This window comes from Ailuropoda melanoleuca, chromosome 6, assembly GCF_002007445.2.
Source record: "Ailuropoda melanoleuca isolate Jingjing chromosome 6, ASM200744v2, whole genome shotgun sequence".
Classification (NCBI taxonomy): Eukaryota; Metazoa; Chordata; class Mammalia; order Carnivora; family Ursidae; genus Ailuropoda; species Ailuropoda melanoleuca.
Window position 1 is genome coordinate 124,001,896 of NC_048223.1, and position 18,297 is coordinate 124,020,192.

At 52.0% G+C, this 18,297-nt stretch overlaps 1 protein-coding gene across 2 annotated transcripts in view; it reads right to left on the reverse strand.

The window, feature by feature from the left end:
- CCN4 (cellular communication network factor 4) overlaps positions 1-18,297 on the reverse strand; it is a 39,397-nt gene that overhangs the window by 8,375 nt on the left and 12,725 nt on the right. For both annotated transcript variants that reach the window (XM_034663414.1, XM_019796295.2), the window contains exon 2: positions 6,088-6,367. In XM_034663414.1, the coding sequence (XP_034519305.1) occupies positions 6,088-6,367 (280 nt within the window). The remainder of the gene's footprint in view (positions 1-6,087; positions 6,368-18,297) is intronic.

Here is an 18,297-nt window from a genome sequence, read left to right on the forward strand (position 1 = left end):
GGGGGGGGAGGGGGAGGGCAGGGGGGCAGTTGCTGATTAAGGCAGTTTCCTCACCGGGGCGATGCTGCTTCAGCAAAGGTGGAAGGAGGTAAGGAAGTTAGCTGGCACCGGGATGGAGTGGGAGCAGGCCTGGGAGGTTGGGGGACAGCCAGAGATGAGGTGAGAGAGGGTTTCCTCGGTGGCTCAGAGGAAGACGCAAAAGGGCTAGCACCTAACACACGGTGTGTGCTCCGTAGTAACTGTCGATCCACCTCCAGGACTCATGCTTCGCAAGAGCACAGGGGATGCTGCACAGAACAAGGAGTAAGGACAGAGTCAGAAGGCCACCCCTGTGATCCTGGCGAGAGGTGGCCGTGCTTGCACCCTGGAGGGGCCAGGAGCCCTGAGCGGGGCTCAGCCTCTGGGTGAGTTTGGAAGCAACAGCTGCCAGATGAGACGTAAGGAGCCGAGGAGAGGAGTCAGGAGTGACTCCCAGTCCTATGACCTGAGCCCTGGCCAGGGAGAGATGGATGCTCTGTCTTCAGAGCAGCTGGCTTTGGAGTGAGTGGCCTCAAGAGGTCCTCGTTAGACATGAGATGGGGTTAAAGAAGCCTGGAGGGTGGCAGGATCTGGGGCTGCTGGGCCCGTCAGCGCTGCCCCCTGGATGCCATGTCCTGCGTTGAGGACAGTGTCTGGAAACGCAGGCAGAGGGCTCCCAGGCAGCAAGGGTGCCCACCGGAGGAGGGCTGGTTTGGAATCCACAGTCTGTCAATCTCTCCTGGCGATCGCCCGAATTTGCCTGGCAAGTGGGCATTGATACTAATAATCCCAGTATCTAACAGGAATGAAAGGTTCCTAAGCACGGTCTTTGTTCTTGGTCACCGGACCTGCTCTATGCCAGACTTCCATGCATTGCTGACTTCATCCTATAAGGAAACACCACCCCATTTTCACATACAGCAAAACTGAGTCTCAGTGAAGTTAAGTCACATGCCGAAGGCCACACAGCTGGGCGCAGAGTCTCAGCCTGTGGGATTTTTGGCATGTCTGCTGTTTTCCTGGGAGGGGATGGGGCAGGGAGGAGGCACAGAAAGGAAAGGCACTCCTGCTCACTGGCCATCCGATCTTGTGCCCGGCACCTTCTGATATGTTATCTCATTCGGTTCTCCCAGTGACTTCACGACCAGAGTTTTCTTTTCCTCATTTGGCAGACAGGGAGGTCGAGTGATTCATCAGCTCAAGGTCACCCAGCTGGTGAAGAGCAGAGCTGCACCTCTGTCCCTGGGGATCTGATTCCTCAGCCCATTTCCTTCCACCAGACACCAGTAAAGGAGGGAAGTTGGAAAAAAACAAACCAAACCAAATCAAAGCCGAGGAAGCACTGGGTGAATTACTCGTCCTTTTGTTCTGAGTCACCACCCCCCCCCCGACCATGCCCTTGCTCTGGGAAGGTGTGAGCACGCGTGCCTGCGCGTGTGTGTGCATGCTGGTTGGGAGGGAGGGAGTGTGCTGGAGCCTGGTCTCTGCCCCCGTGTGGGAACGTTGGATGGACAAGCGGGACTGGATGCCTGGGAGCCCCCAGCACAGTGGTACCACCTGGGGTCTTTCAAAAACTCTGATGCCCACACTGTGCCCCAGAATATGGAGGTGGACCCAGGACTTGGTATTTTGTTATTTTTTTGGACTTTGATATATTTTTTAAGATTTTATTTATTTATTTATCAGAGAGAGCACAAGCAGGGGGAGTGGCAGGCAGAGAGAGAAGCAGGCTCTCCTCTGAACAGGGAGCTGGATACGGGATTTGATCCCTGGACCCTGGGATCATGACCCGAGGCGAAGGCAGATGCTTAACTGACTGAGCCACCCAGGTGTCCCTGGTCTTTAATGTATTTTTTTTAAAGATTTTATTTTTATTCATTTGACAGAGAGAGAGACAGCCAGCGAGAGACGGAACACAAGCAGGGGGAGTGGGAGAGGAAGAAGCAGGCTCATAGCGGAGGAGCCTGATGTGGGGCTCGATCCCAGGACTCTGCGATCACACCCTGAACCAAAGTCAGACGCTTAAGGACTGAGCCACCTAGGTGCCCCTAGCCTTTGCTATTTTTTAAAGCTCCCCAGGTAAATCCACTTTACTACGAAGATCGGGAGCCACTGCTTCCAAAAGCTGCTTCCAGTTTGCTGGGAATTTGGGGCAGGTGGGGGACAGTGGTGGTGCTAGTGGCCCTGAGCAACTGCCCACTGTCGGCTAGAGCATGCTATGCATGGTGGCTGGGCCCACAGCAGACTCTAATGCCCCCTCCCCATTCCCTTTTGAACTAATGAAAGGACCGACTCCTGGTGAAGCTCACCATCTCCTATCTAATCTCAGGCTTGCAAGTACAGGCATGGGGTGGTGAGCCTTTCTCTTACTGAAGGACCTGTAGAAACTCAAATCCCTGTTTCCACCATCCAGACTTTCACTTCCCTCACCCTCTCCTAATGGACTGTCAGCTGAGTGGGAGCAAGGACAGTGGGTATGCCTTGTTGTAAGCCAACTGTTGCACTATCACCCACCTATTCATAACTGTTTGAATGAGTCAGTGGATGGAGGGCTGGCTGGCTGGCTGGATGGATGGATGGAAGGGAGGTGGGGTGAGCCCTCATCTATATTGGGCTCCTACCACGTGTCAGGTTCTTGACATCCCAGCCACCCAACTAAGTAGGTATTATGTGTCACATTTGTTTGATGATAAAACGGACACTTAAAAAGTTAAGTAGTTTGCCCAAGGTCACTATATTATTGATGGCACTGGGATTTGAACTGTCTATCACTAAGGACCATGCGTGAGCTGTCTACTCCTTCACTCTTTACAGTGGGAAGTCTGAGCCTGAAAGGAGACCTGCTTTCTCCTCTGAGATTGACCGTGGACAAAGCTGCAATAATTTCTACAAGGGAAAGTTAAAACAAAGCAAGTAAAACAATGACCCAGAACAGCCAGTCCCATTTGAGGCTGTAATACAGTCCCTTGTTTATTCTCAACAACTGCGTGAGGTGGGTTTGATCAAGCTCCTTATGAGATGTGCCCAAGGTCACGTAGCCGGCCAACGGTGGAGCCAGAATTCAAAACCCAGGTCTGTCTGCCTGTAAATTGCATGATCCTTCCAGCAAACCACACTGCTCCCAGGCCTAGCCCAGCTGTATTCAATGCAGAGTAATGTTTGTTCAACCAAAATAGCCAAAGAGTGTAATTCAGAGGTCACTCTTTGCCCAGAGAAGTGTTTAGTTTGGCTGACAAAATGTTTTGAAAAACATTTTTTTGGAATGTATTGCCAACATTTATAAACCATACACAAATCTGGACTTTTGGATTCTCTTGAAAACTGAGCAGAACGGACAAGACCAAGCTCACTTTTCTGCCTGGTCATGGGTGGCTGGTGGCCAGGAGAAGTGACTTCGGGTAGCCAAAGCTTGTGTTCACTATTTGCCATAATTCCACCTTTCTCTAAGTTACATGTGTCACTGTTGTGACTGCTCATTCTTATGACCTGTCTTGTCTCGGCCTAGTTACATACACATTTCCAAGGACAGGTTTAACCTGTCTTGAGGACTATCCAATGGTTGAATTGACCATTTGTCACAAGATTGTCTGTGGGACTCTTTTTTCTCTTTCCCCTCCTGGCCCCAAGGTGCCTTCCTCTCTATGGCCATCAGACCCTGGCTGCTCCTCTTTCTTGCCTTAGGGTCTCCTGAGCTCAGACGCGGTGGCAGCATTTCTAGGAAGACGTTTTGTGGAACACTAGCGAGATGTGTGTTTGTGTGTGTGTGCGCACACACATGCACGCGGTGTGTCTGTGCGTGTGCACGTGTGTGTTGGGGTGGATGAGTGGTAAAAATCTACGTGGACAAAACAATTCCTTGTGTAAATAAGTTTCAAAACCAAGGGCTTCTTGTATCTCCCATTTTGGAATTTTACTGTGGACATGAACATTTAAAACCTCTCAGAAATTCTGTATACTTATTTAACTTTGTTTATTCCAGTGTCTGCAAACCTATATGACCGGGGAGCCACTGGCAGGTGTAATACCTATTAAAATCTGTGGACCAGTTGTCTTTCCAGATAAAAGGAAAGGAAATACACAGGGGCTTATGGTGAGGGGAAGCTAAAAGGCTGTAGTGAGTGAAAGCAGGACCCGAGACAGAAGGAGCTACGGGGTGCGGATGGATTGGGAAGGTGGTTTTCCTGGCCTCTGGTGGGGAAGGGCAGGCAGGAGATGCAGTTTCAGGGCCTGCACAATGTCCGGGTCCGTGAGAGAATGTCTACAAAGACGTGGTGCCAGGCGCATAATAAGATGTCAGAACAGCTTTAGAGGTTAGCATGATCACAGTGAACTGAGTTAACTTTTAATGACCTTGAAGAACAGCTGTAAGGAGGGAAAGAAATGGTGAGACAGTCTCCTATAACAAAGGGATTCGGGTGTAGGAAGGCTCGGCCAGATGTCTTCACCCGGGGATGAGGAGGACTATATGACTTTCTATATATATAAGCAGTCAATCTTAAACTTGGGTGTAAATGAGAATCACCTGGGAACCCTCTTAAAGGTGTAGGTGCCCACCTTTACTTCTAGAGAATTTTACTCAGTAAGTCTGGGTTGGGGCTCAAGGGCTCATGTCAGATGGTTCTATGCAGGGGGTGCTGCAGGTTTCTTTGAGCACATTGTTTTGTGGGACTAATAATGAGTCTGAATAAAAGGAGAAGTGTAAAGGTTGGGAGAATCAAGGGTGGTTACTTGGGAAGCTAAAGACAGATGACTTTGTATGAAAGTTGAAGCATGAATCAATGATAAAAGAGCAGAAAGTGCTTATAATTAACTGTGAGGCACAGGTAGGATCGTCTGACTAGAATTATGGTCGTAATCTTCATCAACCACCCACCTCAGCAGATATAATAGGTTAGCTGAGGATGAGAGATGATGCTATGTGTGAACATGTAATTGGGTGCCTATGGAGTCATGGTTATAGAGAAGTCTTGATTCAGCACTAAGGGAAGAAAGGCGTTCTTGAGTTTATGAGGCTTTGTGTGCTATTTCAGAAGGTAGGCTACTGTGTCATGATGCCTAGAGCCCTCTCTTTATCATGCTGGGTCATGTATTTTGGATAAATGCTTAAACAATTCAAGCTAAGTGACTACCATTCCAGATAGAAGCATGAGAACAGAAAGTACCTGAAAGGAGGTCTCTGGGAACAAAGAAGGACATGATAGAGCACATGAAGAGAAAACAAACAACAGTAACAGTTGTCCCCCCAGCATGAGGATATTATAAAGATCAAGAGTAAAGAAAAAGCAAAGGCAATTAGAACCCCAGGAAAAACAAAAAGCTTCATGAGAAAGAAAATTCAAACAAATACAGTATCTCATGCTTCAGCAACATTATATACATAATCATAATATTATAAATACTGATTATTGAATAACCAAAAATTATGAAAATAATACTGCAAAATAGGCGATGCATCAGGTGGTATTGAGGAGTTAAGTCACCATTTGTCATATAGGAACATTGATAAATTATCCAAAATTGATATTTCAAGCCAATCAAGTTATAATAGAAGCCATATATTATATAGTCATAATGCCAGAAGAAAGGGCTAAAAAGTTAAAAGTGACTGTAGTAACTGAAGGAACGTGGTTGTGTAGGAAGGGATGATTGCAGCCTGCTGGATTTTATTCTTTCAAGGTTACTGGATTAAAAAAAACACATATTATTTAAATTTAGAATATTTTAAAATATTTGGAGCTCTGATGGGTTTTGGTGCCCCTGAAAGGCATAAGCATCTGGCAAAGGATCTACAACTAAGAGAATGAAACCATGCTTAGGTCTTTCCTGATGGCCCCCTTTTCCCCAGTCAGCCATGGATGTGCCTCCAGGAATGAGAACAGAGCAGGAAGCTAGGTTCTGGAAGCAAGAGAAATGCAGGCATCCCTCCGTCTTCAGGAAGGGCCCAGCTTCTGACCTCTAATCATAGACTGGGGTAGGAGGGGGGCAGGAGACTGGCCAGGGGAAGGGTATGGGTGAGGGCTAGAGCTGGGTGCTGGGGGCTGGCCAGAAGGTAGGGAGGGTCTCACTTACGTGCACACACTCCTATTGCGTACCTCGGGCGGTCCCCACTGTAATCGCAGTAGAGGCCCCGGTGGGGGTCACAGATGGCTGCCTCTGTGCAGTTGTCCCCGAGCTGCTGAGCACACATCTTACAGCATTCACAACCGTCTGTGATGAGGCTGACCCCCAGTGGGCAGCGGGGTGGGGACGGCGGGCACTCACATGGCCACTTGCAGAATTGGGGGCGTGAAGATGTATCCTCCAGTGGCACTGGGGTGAAGGCCATGGCCGTGGGGGCTGGAGAGGAGGCCTGTGGGGGAACAGCAGAGATAAAGGGCTGCCAGGCAGGGGTGTCAAAGTCCAAAGGGCCGGCAATCACTTTCTCATCTTCCTGGTGTTAAAAGGTTTACATAAAATTATGTTTTTCTACCATGTTTCAATAGCCAGACATCTCCTTTCTCTTCAATAAAACAAGTAGGAGTGAGAAGCCAGGAGGTCAGAGAAGTGAAGCCCATTTCCCCAGTCCCCCTACTGGAGGTGATGGGGTCCAGATTCTATGTCAGAACTCTGGCCACACTAAGCCTCATGTGTGTTTCCTTCTGTCCTCAAGCATCCCACAACCTGGGAGGCGCCGAGTAGGTCTCATTTCACAGATGTGGATGCTGAGGCTTGAGTAGCAAATGCTTTCCAGATGCCTCATGCTGCCAGGTGTGGCCTATATCCCATTGCCTTCCTCCAGGTCCAAAGAGCCACCCTCTTCACTCCCTATGGGTCCTTGGGAACTTGCAGAGCCAGGTGACTCATACTTGACAGCAGGTTTTAGCCAGATGACCTATTATTATTATAATTAGTTGCCCTCTGAGCCCTGGGAAAGGCTGCAGTGGGGTGGTGGCAGGTGACCCCTTCAGAGCCCACTGTGGCTGGCCCTCTCTGCCCCTGTAGAGGGGAGTTAGGCCCCTGTTGCTAGTGCCAGGCCTGCAGACAGGAGTCCCCCAGCCCACACGCCTCCCATAGCCCCATTCCCATCCCCCAGACCACACGTTCATTGTCATCCTGAAAATAGGATGGACGCAACACTGAGAAGCTTGGAAGAGGCGAGATCGGGCAAAAGAGCCGTCCCTGCACTGAAGAACTGGTAGATAGGTTGGGAGGCTGTTCTGGGGTGTCTCTGAGTGTGGGAGTTTCAAGCCGCCTGTATCTCAGGAAGCCAGTCATCCTCCCACCCCCTCTGGCTGCCACTCTGAACCCCTATCTGGACCCTCGCTCTCTACACTGGAGGAATCAGTGGCCCCGGGAGAAAGGGAATTGTCTAAGGACAGAGAATGTGCAGCCTGCTCCTGGCCATCGTCCCATCCCCAGGCCAGTGGGTCCCTGCTGGGGAGCATCCCATCCAGGGCTTCTCAACTGTAACTCTGGAACTCCAAGGTCAGCAGAGGTGGGACCAGGGCTTCTGCAAGTGGCCCACGGTGGAGTCACCCCCTCCCTCTCGACCCCGAGAAGCCCTGCTCAGTGGAGCTTAGAGATCTGCATTTCATCCTTGGAACAACACATGGTGACATATTTAGATTCTGTTTCCCTTTTCCAGAGGAGGAAACAGAGCCAGAGAGGCAGAGGACATGTCCAGGATGACACAGTATGTGTCAGGACACAGACACAAACAACTCTTGTAAGTCCCATTTCTACACCCTTCACCTTTGCCCTCTGGGTTCTTGCAGTTGCGTAACAAACATTTGCTGAGCCAGCTCATAGCCTCTCGAGAGGTCTAGGCATTTGAAGATGAATTTAAAAATTCTCAGATTTTCGCGAACCCACAGCTTTTCGGAGAGACAGACATTAGAGGTGATTTATTACAGGGCAAAGCCGTATGCAGAGTGCCGGGCATCCCAGCGGAGCCCTGGGAGCTCCCTGGAAGTCAGGGCAGGAATCGCTCTGCCCCAGGGAAGTGAAGTCCACCCTTGCACACTTGGCCGGGAGGACCAGCGGCCGGGAGGGATAATCCAGGTTGGGGAGCTGGATGTGTTGGGCTCTTGGTCAGGGGCTTCGCACATAATCCTTTTTCCTGTAAATATCGATTGAATAAAGGAAAGGCTCTTAAAAATCAAACAGGCAAACCTTGATTTGCCTTGATTTGAGGCTTCTGTCACCTCTGGGCTTGGTTTCAGGGCTCAGTCGTGGCCACTCCTTTCCTACCGCAGGATCTCTGCCTTTGCAGTTCCCAGTGACCAAAATGTCCTTCCCGCCTCCCTTCACCTGGGCACTGCCACTCAGCCCCACCTTTAAGGTCCTCTCTTGGAGAGCACGCTCCTGGCCCGTCAACCCGACAGCAGCTGGTCTGTCCTGCCGGCGCTCTGTGCACTTGGCCGTCAGACTTGTGTGGGGTGGGGCGGGACCTCCACATGGGGCCCGGCCCACAGCAAAGCACCTGCAGGGAGGCCTGGGGCTGTCTGCCACCCATTTCTCCGGATGCCATGGAACCTCTCCCCTCCTTCCCGCCTCACTGGAGGCTTCTCTGCTAGGCTAGAGCCAGAGACCCAGAAGGGCCAGGAGAATCGTGCCTGAGGCCACTTCCATTGTCTGTGAGTGACATGGCTTAATAAGGCCCTGCTGGCTGGGATCCTAGAACCCTAGGAGGTCAGCGGTGCTGGTCCCTGTTCACCTGGGGGGTCAGTTTCCCTGCTCCTGCTTGCTTTTCCTCACAAAGACAATGTGACACAACAAAACCCCAACCCCCCTCAATCAATAAACCAGCCAGATGCGCACACGGGTGTGCGTGCACACACACATACACACCTCTTTCTAACTCTGTGGAGAGAATTTTCCTCATCATTCTGTGACACTAGAAGGCTCAGAGCTTCATAAGCACCCATGAACTATCTCTGACCAGTCCCCAGGACCTCAGGATATATATATACATATACACACTCTCGGCCGAGGAAATTTTAAAAAGCCCTTTCCTCCAGGAAGCCTTCCATGCCTTCCCCAGGCCATGTTAGAGGGGCTCCCTCCCCACTAGATTATGAACTGTAAAGACCTTACTGCTGTCTGTGTGCCTGAAACATGGCCCACGGCCCATGGCAGGACTGTGTAAGTGTTGCCTAGTGGAATGGCTGCACTGGGGCTCGTTGACTGCAAGGGGCTTTGGTGTCGCTTGCTCTTCAGGACTTCCAGTCCTGGAACCTCTCCTCTCAGCTCGGATTACATTTGAGTGTCAACAAAAGAATATGGGACCTGAGACAGCCAACATTGTGTTCCTTCTGTGTGGCCTTGGACAAGCTTCCTAACCTTTCTGGGCCTGGACATCCCCATCTGTGATATGGCCACAATAATGTCCCCCTCCGGGAGCTATGGGTAGGGGAAGGGCCCTGTGTATGCAGAAGCACTAGCAGGGCCTGGCACAGGGCAGGCACTTGAAAGCATGACTTCTCCCTTGCATTTCTTTGTTGGTGGTCCTCCTGCACAGGGGCTTGCGGGGTTGGGCCCTTTGAGCTGAGCTGGGATGGGCTGTCATCTGGCAGGTATCCCTCTCCACACGGTCACCCTCTATCCCGAGGTCTCCAAGTTAAAGCTCCCCAGAAGGATGCCTCCTTTCCAGTGCCTGCCAAGAGCCCCAGAGCTCACAGCTCCTTAAGGGAAGCCAGTTAGGGGAGCTGGGGCAGTGATCCATGGGCTCTGCGTGGTTAGCATAGCTCAGCCCTTGCTGTTGGCGCCATCTGCTGGTAATAAGCCTCCTAGCCCGGAGTCCAGGGGAGAAGGTAGTGGGACTGCATGGGGGGGGGGCACTGAGAACTCCTGGGTTTGATGTGAGAAACTTGAATCCTTGTTGCCTTGCCCAGCATTGACACCACAAGGGATGTGACTGTGGATTCTTCCTGACGATGAATTCAGTGTGTGCGCACGCAAGGAAGCAGGGGGGTGCCATGTGCTTCTTGCCCTCAAGCGTGGACAGTTTAGTCGGGGAAATGTGTAGCGATTCTTTCATGCATTCTATGGACAGATGCTTAGTGAACACCTACCACGTGCCTGGCTTTGTGCAAGGCTTGAAGGAAGCAAGGGAAGCATGAGACACAATCCCTCAGCTCACTAGCTGACCCCCCCCAATGAGGCCAAGAGACATGAGCTTGGTAATTGTAATTCAGTGTGATTGATGCTATAATGATGGCGTCACACACTCAGGCACCCCCCCCATTCACTGGGTCACTCAACACACCTCTAGTCCGCTCTCCCTTTGTGCCAAGTGCTTCGCTTGGTGCTGGGCAGACAGTGGGGGTTACGACGGGGAAATAAAGCTGACCTGCCTGCAGGAGCACACAGGAGGGTCGGCATGTCCGCTGGGACTGGAGACGGCTTCTCAGGGGGGTGGTGTGGGAAGAATAGCAGGTGTGCGAAGGCAAGCAGGGATAGAGCAGTGAAGAAGGGCACCATAGCAGATACAAGGTCATGCACAGTGCATGTGTCTGGGGCATGGGGAGAATTGCAGTGAGCTGATGCGGGATGTAGACAAGAGGGACAAGGAGATGGGGGTTGGAATCGATCACAGTGAGGTCATCGGCAAATAGATCAAGGAGGGCCCTGAATGCCTGGCTAAGGTCTCGGGGCTTTGGGCTGGAGTCTGCTGCCATCACTCACTGAAGGATTTTAGCAGAATGATCAGGACAGATTTGTGTTTTAGAAACATCACTGTGTCAAGTCTAGTCTTTGCAACGTACTCTTCAAGTGACTCTGGGAGTTCCCTTTCTGAGCCTTGGTTTTCTCTGCTGTGAAATGATGAACCTACTACTAGATACCCCCACCCACCAAGGTTCTGGCAGCAAGCACCAAATGAGGTCACAGCTATGGCTTCTAAGGGGTCCTAGCCAGTCCATACCATTGCAGACCAATGACCACTAGGGGCCAGTCTTGAGCTAGATTTCAGTTTCTGTGGCTGATCTTTTGTCTTCCCTACAGCGGTTGGTATCCTGAGCTCCATTTTACAGGTCAACAAAGTGACTTGTTCGTGGTCAACATGTAGTAAGTGACAGAATTTGGACTTAACTCAAATCTGCTGGGTTCATGCTTTTCCCACTACTGTATAAGAAGAATTTTCTAATGGAAGGAATCAGTTGTAAGATAGTGAGCACACCATCAGTGGAGGTAATCAAGAAGTAGCTACATAGTCATCTGGGCTGGGGACTGCAGAGGAGTGTCAGGGCTCACAAAGCTTGTCGCATAGTAGGTGTCAATAACCATCTGTCAATAGAATGAATGAGTCAATGTACGTTTTCCCCACGATACTGTCCTCCCTCGAGGGCAGAAACCATGTACCATCCATTTCCCTGTGCACTCACACAGGCCCTTACATCATAGCTAATATCTACTGGTGTTGGTAATATATGGAGAGCTTTTAAAAAAATTATTTATTTATTTATTTATTTACTTATTTTTGAGAGAGTGAGCAAGTGGGGGAGAGGCAGAGGGAGATTGAGAAAGAATCTCAAGCAGGTTCCACGCTCAGCACAGAGCCCTATGTGAGGCTCTCGATCATATGACACTTTGGTCATGACCAAAGCTGAAATCAAGAGTCGGACACTTGGGGCGCCTGGGTGGCTCAGTCGGTTAAGCATCTGCCTTTGGCTCCGGTCATGATCCCAGGGTCCTGGAATGGAGCCCAGTGTCAAGCTCCCTTCTCAGTGCCGAGCCTGCTTCTCCTTCTCCCTCTGCAGCTCCCCCTGCTTGTGTTTTCTCTCTCTGTCAAATAAATAAATAAAAGCTTAAAAAAAAAAAAAGAGTGGGATGCTTAACCCACTGTATATGGAGAGCTTTTGATGCCCTATCTCATACAGTTTCCCCAACAAATCACAAGGCAAGCCTACTAATTTTCCCCAGTGCAGATGAGACAGGCTCAGAGAGGTTGGATGAAGGTACAAGGCCACACAGCTAGTCGCAGTTGGGGGCTGTGGGGGCACAGACAGAACGGAACAAAGGTCTGCCTTGCTGGAATATCTTGAGCCCCTAACTCTTCTGTCATCTGTGGTCACCCTCCAGGAAAGACTGAGCTCCTGTGGTCCTCGGGCCCACACTCCCATCACAACTGACCGAAGCAAATATCTGGAGGCTGGGAGCTCCAGGGGGGGCTGTGGGGATCCTTGTGTGAAGTGTCTGTCCCCTCAGGATGGCCTTCCATGACAAGTGGAGACCTCAGGCGTTCATGGCATTGCCAAACCGCGGCCCTGGCCCCTGTTTCTGAGTGCAGCCTGAGCCATGGTCCTGGGGTTGAGCGTGCTGGTGAGAACAGGAGCGGTACCTGGTGCCGAGCAGGGAGTAGGGAAGGGTTTACCGCCGGCCTGGTTCTGACGGGTGCAGTGCTCCAGCTGGAGGCATCTTAGATGTCCTCTCTGACCAACGTGCCCATTGGAAGCAGAGCCTTCCGGAGCCCACGGTCTCCTTTCTCAGGAGTATTTACGGAGCACCAGCAGCCGGGCAGGCCCTGGGCGGGGTTGGAGCGGCAGGCCCAGAACATTCACTGTCCTCACAGAGCTCACTCTCACCGTGCCGCCTTTCTTGGCTCCGAATTCCAAGAATTTAGATTTCCTTTCCAGGAGGTCCTACGGCTGACACTGGCCCAGGCAGGTGAATTTGATGACGAATGCCATGGAATGTGCTAGATACAGTGCTAAGGGCATTACGTGCATTCAGTTAGTGAACCCTCATACCAACCTTTGGGAGAATAACTACCCACCCCACTTAACCAGTGGGGAAACTGAGGCTCAGGGAGTCTAGGCCGCTGCCCGGATGCCCAGGCAGCGACTGGCAGAAGGACTGAGCCTGCAGGGTCTGACTCCCAGCTCTGTGCTCGAAGCCTCGGGTTTCCCTTTGAATCACCACCACAGCCACAGTCGCCCTCCTGCTCCCCTCAAAGCCACCCCCAGGGGTGCATGGTGCTGATGACAACTTCTGCTGTGGCCCCTCCCCAGCCAGGGGACACTTGATGACATCAGCTTCTCGTAAGGTGGCCTGTCTACGAAACCCCAGGCAGCAGGTGGGACATGGGGGTGGTGATGGTGACTTCCTAGGGGGCCCGGTTAGTCTTGGAGGCTCCATTCCAGTGTGTCCCCTGTGCCTGTGCCCATCCAAGTGCAGCCTCCCGTGCCCCCAACGGTCTGAGCCAGCCCATCCGTGGGTGTCTCCCTGGGGTTTCTCTCGGGTGCACCAGCTCCCTGAGATGCCAGACAAGGCTGTGTCTGTCTGTCGGTGTCACATGCATTTTTTCTCTCTCTCACACACACACACACACACACACACACACGTGCGCAGGCTATCAGCCACCTTGAATGTCCCGATTAGCATGACACGTCCACCTGCCCTCTGCTATGATGCATGGACCATTGTCATAAAGACACAGGTTCTCTTTTTCCATCCAAAACATGAACGGGGGAAGTGCCTCAGACAGAGAACAGAGGTAAGAGCTTCCCCCAGACCTTCTCTTCACTGGCTTCCTTGGGAAGTAAACCAAGTCCCAGGGCCCGGCCGCCTCCCCCTTCCCGTGACCGGGGACGAGCCATCCGCCCTGTAGCACCGTCCTCACTGTGGGGGGCTCGGGGCGCAGCAGTAGCTGGTACTTGTGCTGAGCTTGGACGGATGGGCAGAGTACCGGAACCAGGGAGCTTGGGCCGCTCTGTCATGTTGGGCCCTTGTCTACATGGACAATGACCACAGGACTTTTGTGACGCTCTGTTTTTTAAACTAAAACCTTGTCTTTCTGTTTTTTTTCAGTCCATTCCAAGCAGTAGGTGCTCGTGCAAAACCCACAGGGCACAGAGAGTAATTCAAGCAACTGGCCAAAGAAGAGGTTTGGAGGAAGTTCTGTGTAGCCCAGAGCAATAGACTAGGAGGCCAGTGTGTCTGCTCAGAGATCTCTCTAGGGTCTCCAGAAGGGGACTTTCCTTCTGGGGCCGAGGCTCTCCCTGGAACCCCAGGACGCTTGCTTGGCTGGGCCATTGGGATGTCCTGAAGCTCTTACAAGGCTCCCACCTTCTTTTTGGATTTGGAGCCTCCCCCTGCATTCCCCAGCACAGACAGGAGCCGGCCCCAAGTGCTGCCCCCTCCCCCAGACTGCTCTGCTGCTGTCCTCCTACCTGCCTTGAGCTATCCGAGCCAGGGTGGCTGTGCCCATTCTACAGATGGGGAAATTGATCCTTGCAAACTCACTACCGTATGGGGCCTACATCAGGTTTTCTAACAGCAGAAGCCAAGAGGGGAAAACAAAACAATCTTTGTTTTGCTTCCCCAGGCGGGTGCCCAGTGCTCACTTGGTCACAGCCTGCTCCTGGCCGGGTCCACCTGCTCAGCCCCACCCACTGCGCCCCACCCCAGCCCCGTCTCCTGACACCCAGGGAAGCCATTACAAATAGAATCACTTACCACAGTGGTTCCCAAACTTCGCTGCCCGTCGGAACCACCTGGAGGCTTTAATAAACACTGATGTGTGGCCACTGTCCCCAGATATCCTTACTTAAAGGCTCCAGGCAGGGGCGTGGGCACTGGAAATTTGTAGGTGGTTCTGAGTACAGAAGAGGTGGGGAACAGCTGTGGCCTACGGACCTGTTAGAATACAGACTCCTGACCCCCACATCGAATATTCGGCTTCAGCTCCTCGAGGCCGGACAGGGAATCTATATTCTAGTCTGCACCTCTGGTGATTCTCGTGGGAACGGAAACCCTGTCTTCCAGTGTGGGCAGGGGAAAGAAAGGTGTGGGGGCTCCAGGCCGTCTTCCTCTTTGTATGACCGCTGTCTTCGTCTTTGAACACGTAACTTCTGTATGACCATACTTCCGTGCGTTACCTGCAGACGCCTGACAGGTCATGAGGTGAGCCCTTGTGAGTGGGGTTAGTGCCCTTCTGAAGGAGACCCTAGAGAGCCCCCTCGCCCCTTCCTCCGCGTGAGGACACAGTGACAAGACATCAGCTATGACCCAGGAAGAGGGTCCTCATCAGAACATGACCACGCGGGCACCTTGATCTCCGTCTTCCAGAAGACTGAGAAACACACTTCTGTTGTTCATAAGCCCCCCGGTCCGCGGTGTTTTGTTACGGCTGCCTGGATGAGTTAAGACAGTGCCAGACCCTTACCCCTCTGGACAAGGAGGGCGATTGTGAGACAGAGTAAAAGCAATGAACTGATCCCTTCAATGGAACTTACCGGACAAACTTAAGCAAATGGAAATTGGGGGGAAAAAATTAAAGCCCCTGCAGGAAGTGCTGCACGTGAAGGTGGGTGACGCTGTGTAATGGTGAGCAGGAACTACGGACTTGACAGTGTTTGCCAGCCTCTGAAAATGGACCCCGGGACAGGTGAGTCTATAGTTCGACTCAGATTATCAGGTTTCCAGGAACGCACGGCAGCAAGCAAGGGAGCGGAAAGCAGGAAGCTGGCCGGGGTGGGGTGGGGCACCCAGGGAACTGAAATGTTCTGCTTGATGATAAAGAGGGACCCCATCCTCTTCTGAGTGTGTATGCGGGTCATCGGGGACAGGGGCACTCGCGGGAGAGGAACGGGCACAGCATTAAGACCCCCCCACCCCAGGGTGATGAGGATTGTAATCGGGCTGAGCCCAAGCCGCCAAGGATCCCAGGAGAGGAGATGGGAAGCTTTCGTGGGGGTTTTCAGGGAAGGGCTGTCTTTCCCGCCTCCTCAGTGCCCAGCACAGCCCCTGCTCCTGGGGGGCAAGGGCTCAGTGACTGGTGGGGATGGTCCTGGAAGCCTGGCTTGCCTGCATTTGGAAGGCCGCACCGAGACACTCCACAAGGGGGCAGTCTTGAGATAGAAATGGTCTGAGCAGACCCCCAACCCTGCTCTGGGGGCTTCAGGAAAGGGCTGCCCTACCTGGAAGCAGTTTCTATTCACCCCTTTACTGAAAAGAGGACCCTGGGAGCAGTGGAAGAATGTGACCCCCTCGGGCCTGGGCTCAGAGCTGTGGGACCCCCATCGCCCACCTGCCTTCTCTACCACTTTGTTCTCACATCTGCTACGAGGGACGTCACAGCGTAAGCAGGTGGACTCCTATTTCCCGAGCTCCTCGTAGGAAAGCACCCGTAGGGATCTGTACCTGTGTTCCTGGTGGGGGCTGGCTTCAGGTGGGCCCTGTCTTGGAAAGGTCTTAGCTCCCCAACCCTAAAGTCACCAGGCCTGAGTGCGGGGAGGACCCAGCACTGCCCAGACCCTTCCATGACCGGCTCTGGCTCCCACGGCAGGAACTGAAGGCCCCGCAGCTGACGCAGGATTGGCCAGGCTGCAGGTCACGGGGTGTGTAGGTCACGGGGTGTGGAAGAGTTTTGGGGATTTTTCTGCTAATTGGTTTTATAAACTGGCAGTCTTGTGAGCTTCTGGTAGGGGTGAGGGACTCGACTTTATCGGACAGGGCTGAAGGCTCAGGAAGCCAGACTTCTTTCCAAAAAACGAGCCCTTGTGTGTCTGATTGTCCGTTCATTCATTCATTTATTCATTCATCAAGCATGTGAAGCATCTCCTATGTTCTCAGTACAAAGCCTCAGGGAGCACCCCTCCTCCTGAGCAGACAGGACTATAAAAGGGGTACCTGCGTCTAGAACAGGAATTGGCCATTGCAGCCCATCAGCCACACCTGGCCCACTGCATTCTGTAAGGGGAAAGAATGGATTTCCCATTTTTAAAAAGTTGTGCTGAACAACAACAAAAACAAAGAAGAATATTCCATGGAGACCTTCTTGCCCGCAAAGCCTAGACTATTTACCATTCGGTCTTTTATAGGCTGTTTATTCTTTGTTAAAGACAGGCGTGAACTTTCACCACAGTCGGGAGAGTAGCACAGCCTCTCGCACTTTCTGCCAGCTTCAGAGATTATCAGCCCCGTGCTTGTCTATTACCCGCCCACTTGCAGACTTTCCTTCCCTGAGGATTTCAAAGCGAATTCCAGAGACCACGAGATTTTACCTGAGATTCTTGAGGGTGCTCGAAAGTATGAGAAAGTTTTAAAACATGTAACCCCGATACAATGATCACACCAACGAGATCAGTTACAATGTGGTGATTTTCTCTGGTTAGTACCCAGTTCTTAGTCCTTATTCAAATTTCACGGATTGTCTCCAAGATTTTTTTTTTTTTTAAATCAGATGGTTTCTCTGAACCAGATCAACGCAAGGTCTATGTGTGGTTCTGCATTTTGCCTTTTGTGCCTCTTTTACTCGTTTTCATTCTACACGAATCATGTAATCCTTGTGATAGCCCTAAGAGGCACGCAGCTTTTACAATCATCTTTCCCAATGTACAGAGCGGTAAACTGACCCCCAGAAAAGTCAGATAATTTGCCCAAGGCCACTAGCAAATATCAGCGGTGGGATTTGAACCCAATGACCACACTGCACAGCATCTCAGCAGAGTCTAAATAAGAGTTTTGAGAGCAAGATAAGAAGGCAAGGGGCAGGGGCATAGGAGCAGGGAGTGCTTCTTGGAGGAGGCGTCATGGGCACTGTGTCCTGAAGGATGACTGAGAATTGACCAGAAGGACAGAAAGAGCATAGAAACTGGGGAACAGCAGGAACAGGGCATGTCGGCAGCAGCTAGGCACAGGAATGACCAGTGGTCCAGGTTGGGGCTTAGGGTTCAGGGTTATGGAGATGGTAGGTAGGCTGGGGCCATGGTCAGAGGACCGTAAGGGCCACGCCTGGGATGTGTGCATCCCCTGGGGATAATAGGGGTCTTTCCTGACTCAGCCAATACACTGTGCCGGGTGATGATTAAAACTGCCCTGTGAGGTCAGCCCTCATGGCCTCAATTTCCCAGATGGGGAAACTGAGGCCCACAGAGGCTACGCACTCTGCCCTTCTGCCTCTGGATCTCATAATCCCCCAGTGACCCCTAAGGGGCCCTTCTCTTGCCTAATTTCCAGTTCCTGCGATTCAACAAAGAATTGGGAGCCTTCCATGTCCCAGGCCTGGAGGTGGTGGTGGTCATGGGGTGACCAGGGACAGGGCCAGCCCTGGAGCAAGAGCCAATACAGACAAGGGTGGGGAAAACTGCCATCTGTTGAGCTTAGACCTGTTCTTCATACAGGGGACGAGGGAACAGCTGCCTGATGGAGCCGAGAGAAGCATCTTTAGCATTTAGGCCCCTACCTGGAGGTGGGAGGCCCTGGGCGCCAACCCCCAGGCTGAGACTTGTGGCCTCGGACCAGCCACTTGCTTCCCCAGCAGGCTGGGATGAGGCAATCCTCTGGCACCTTCCAGCA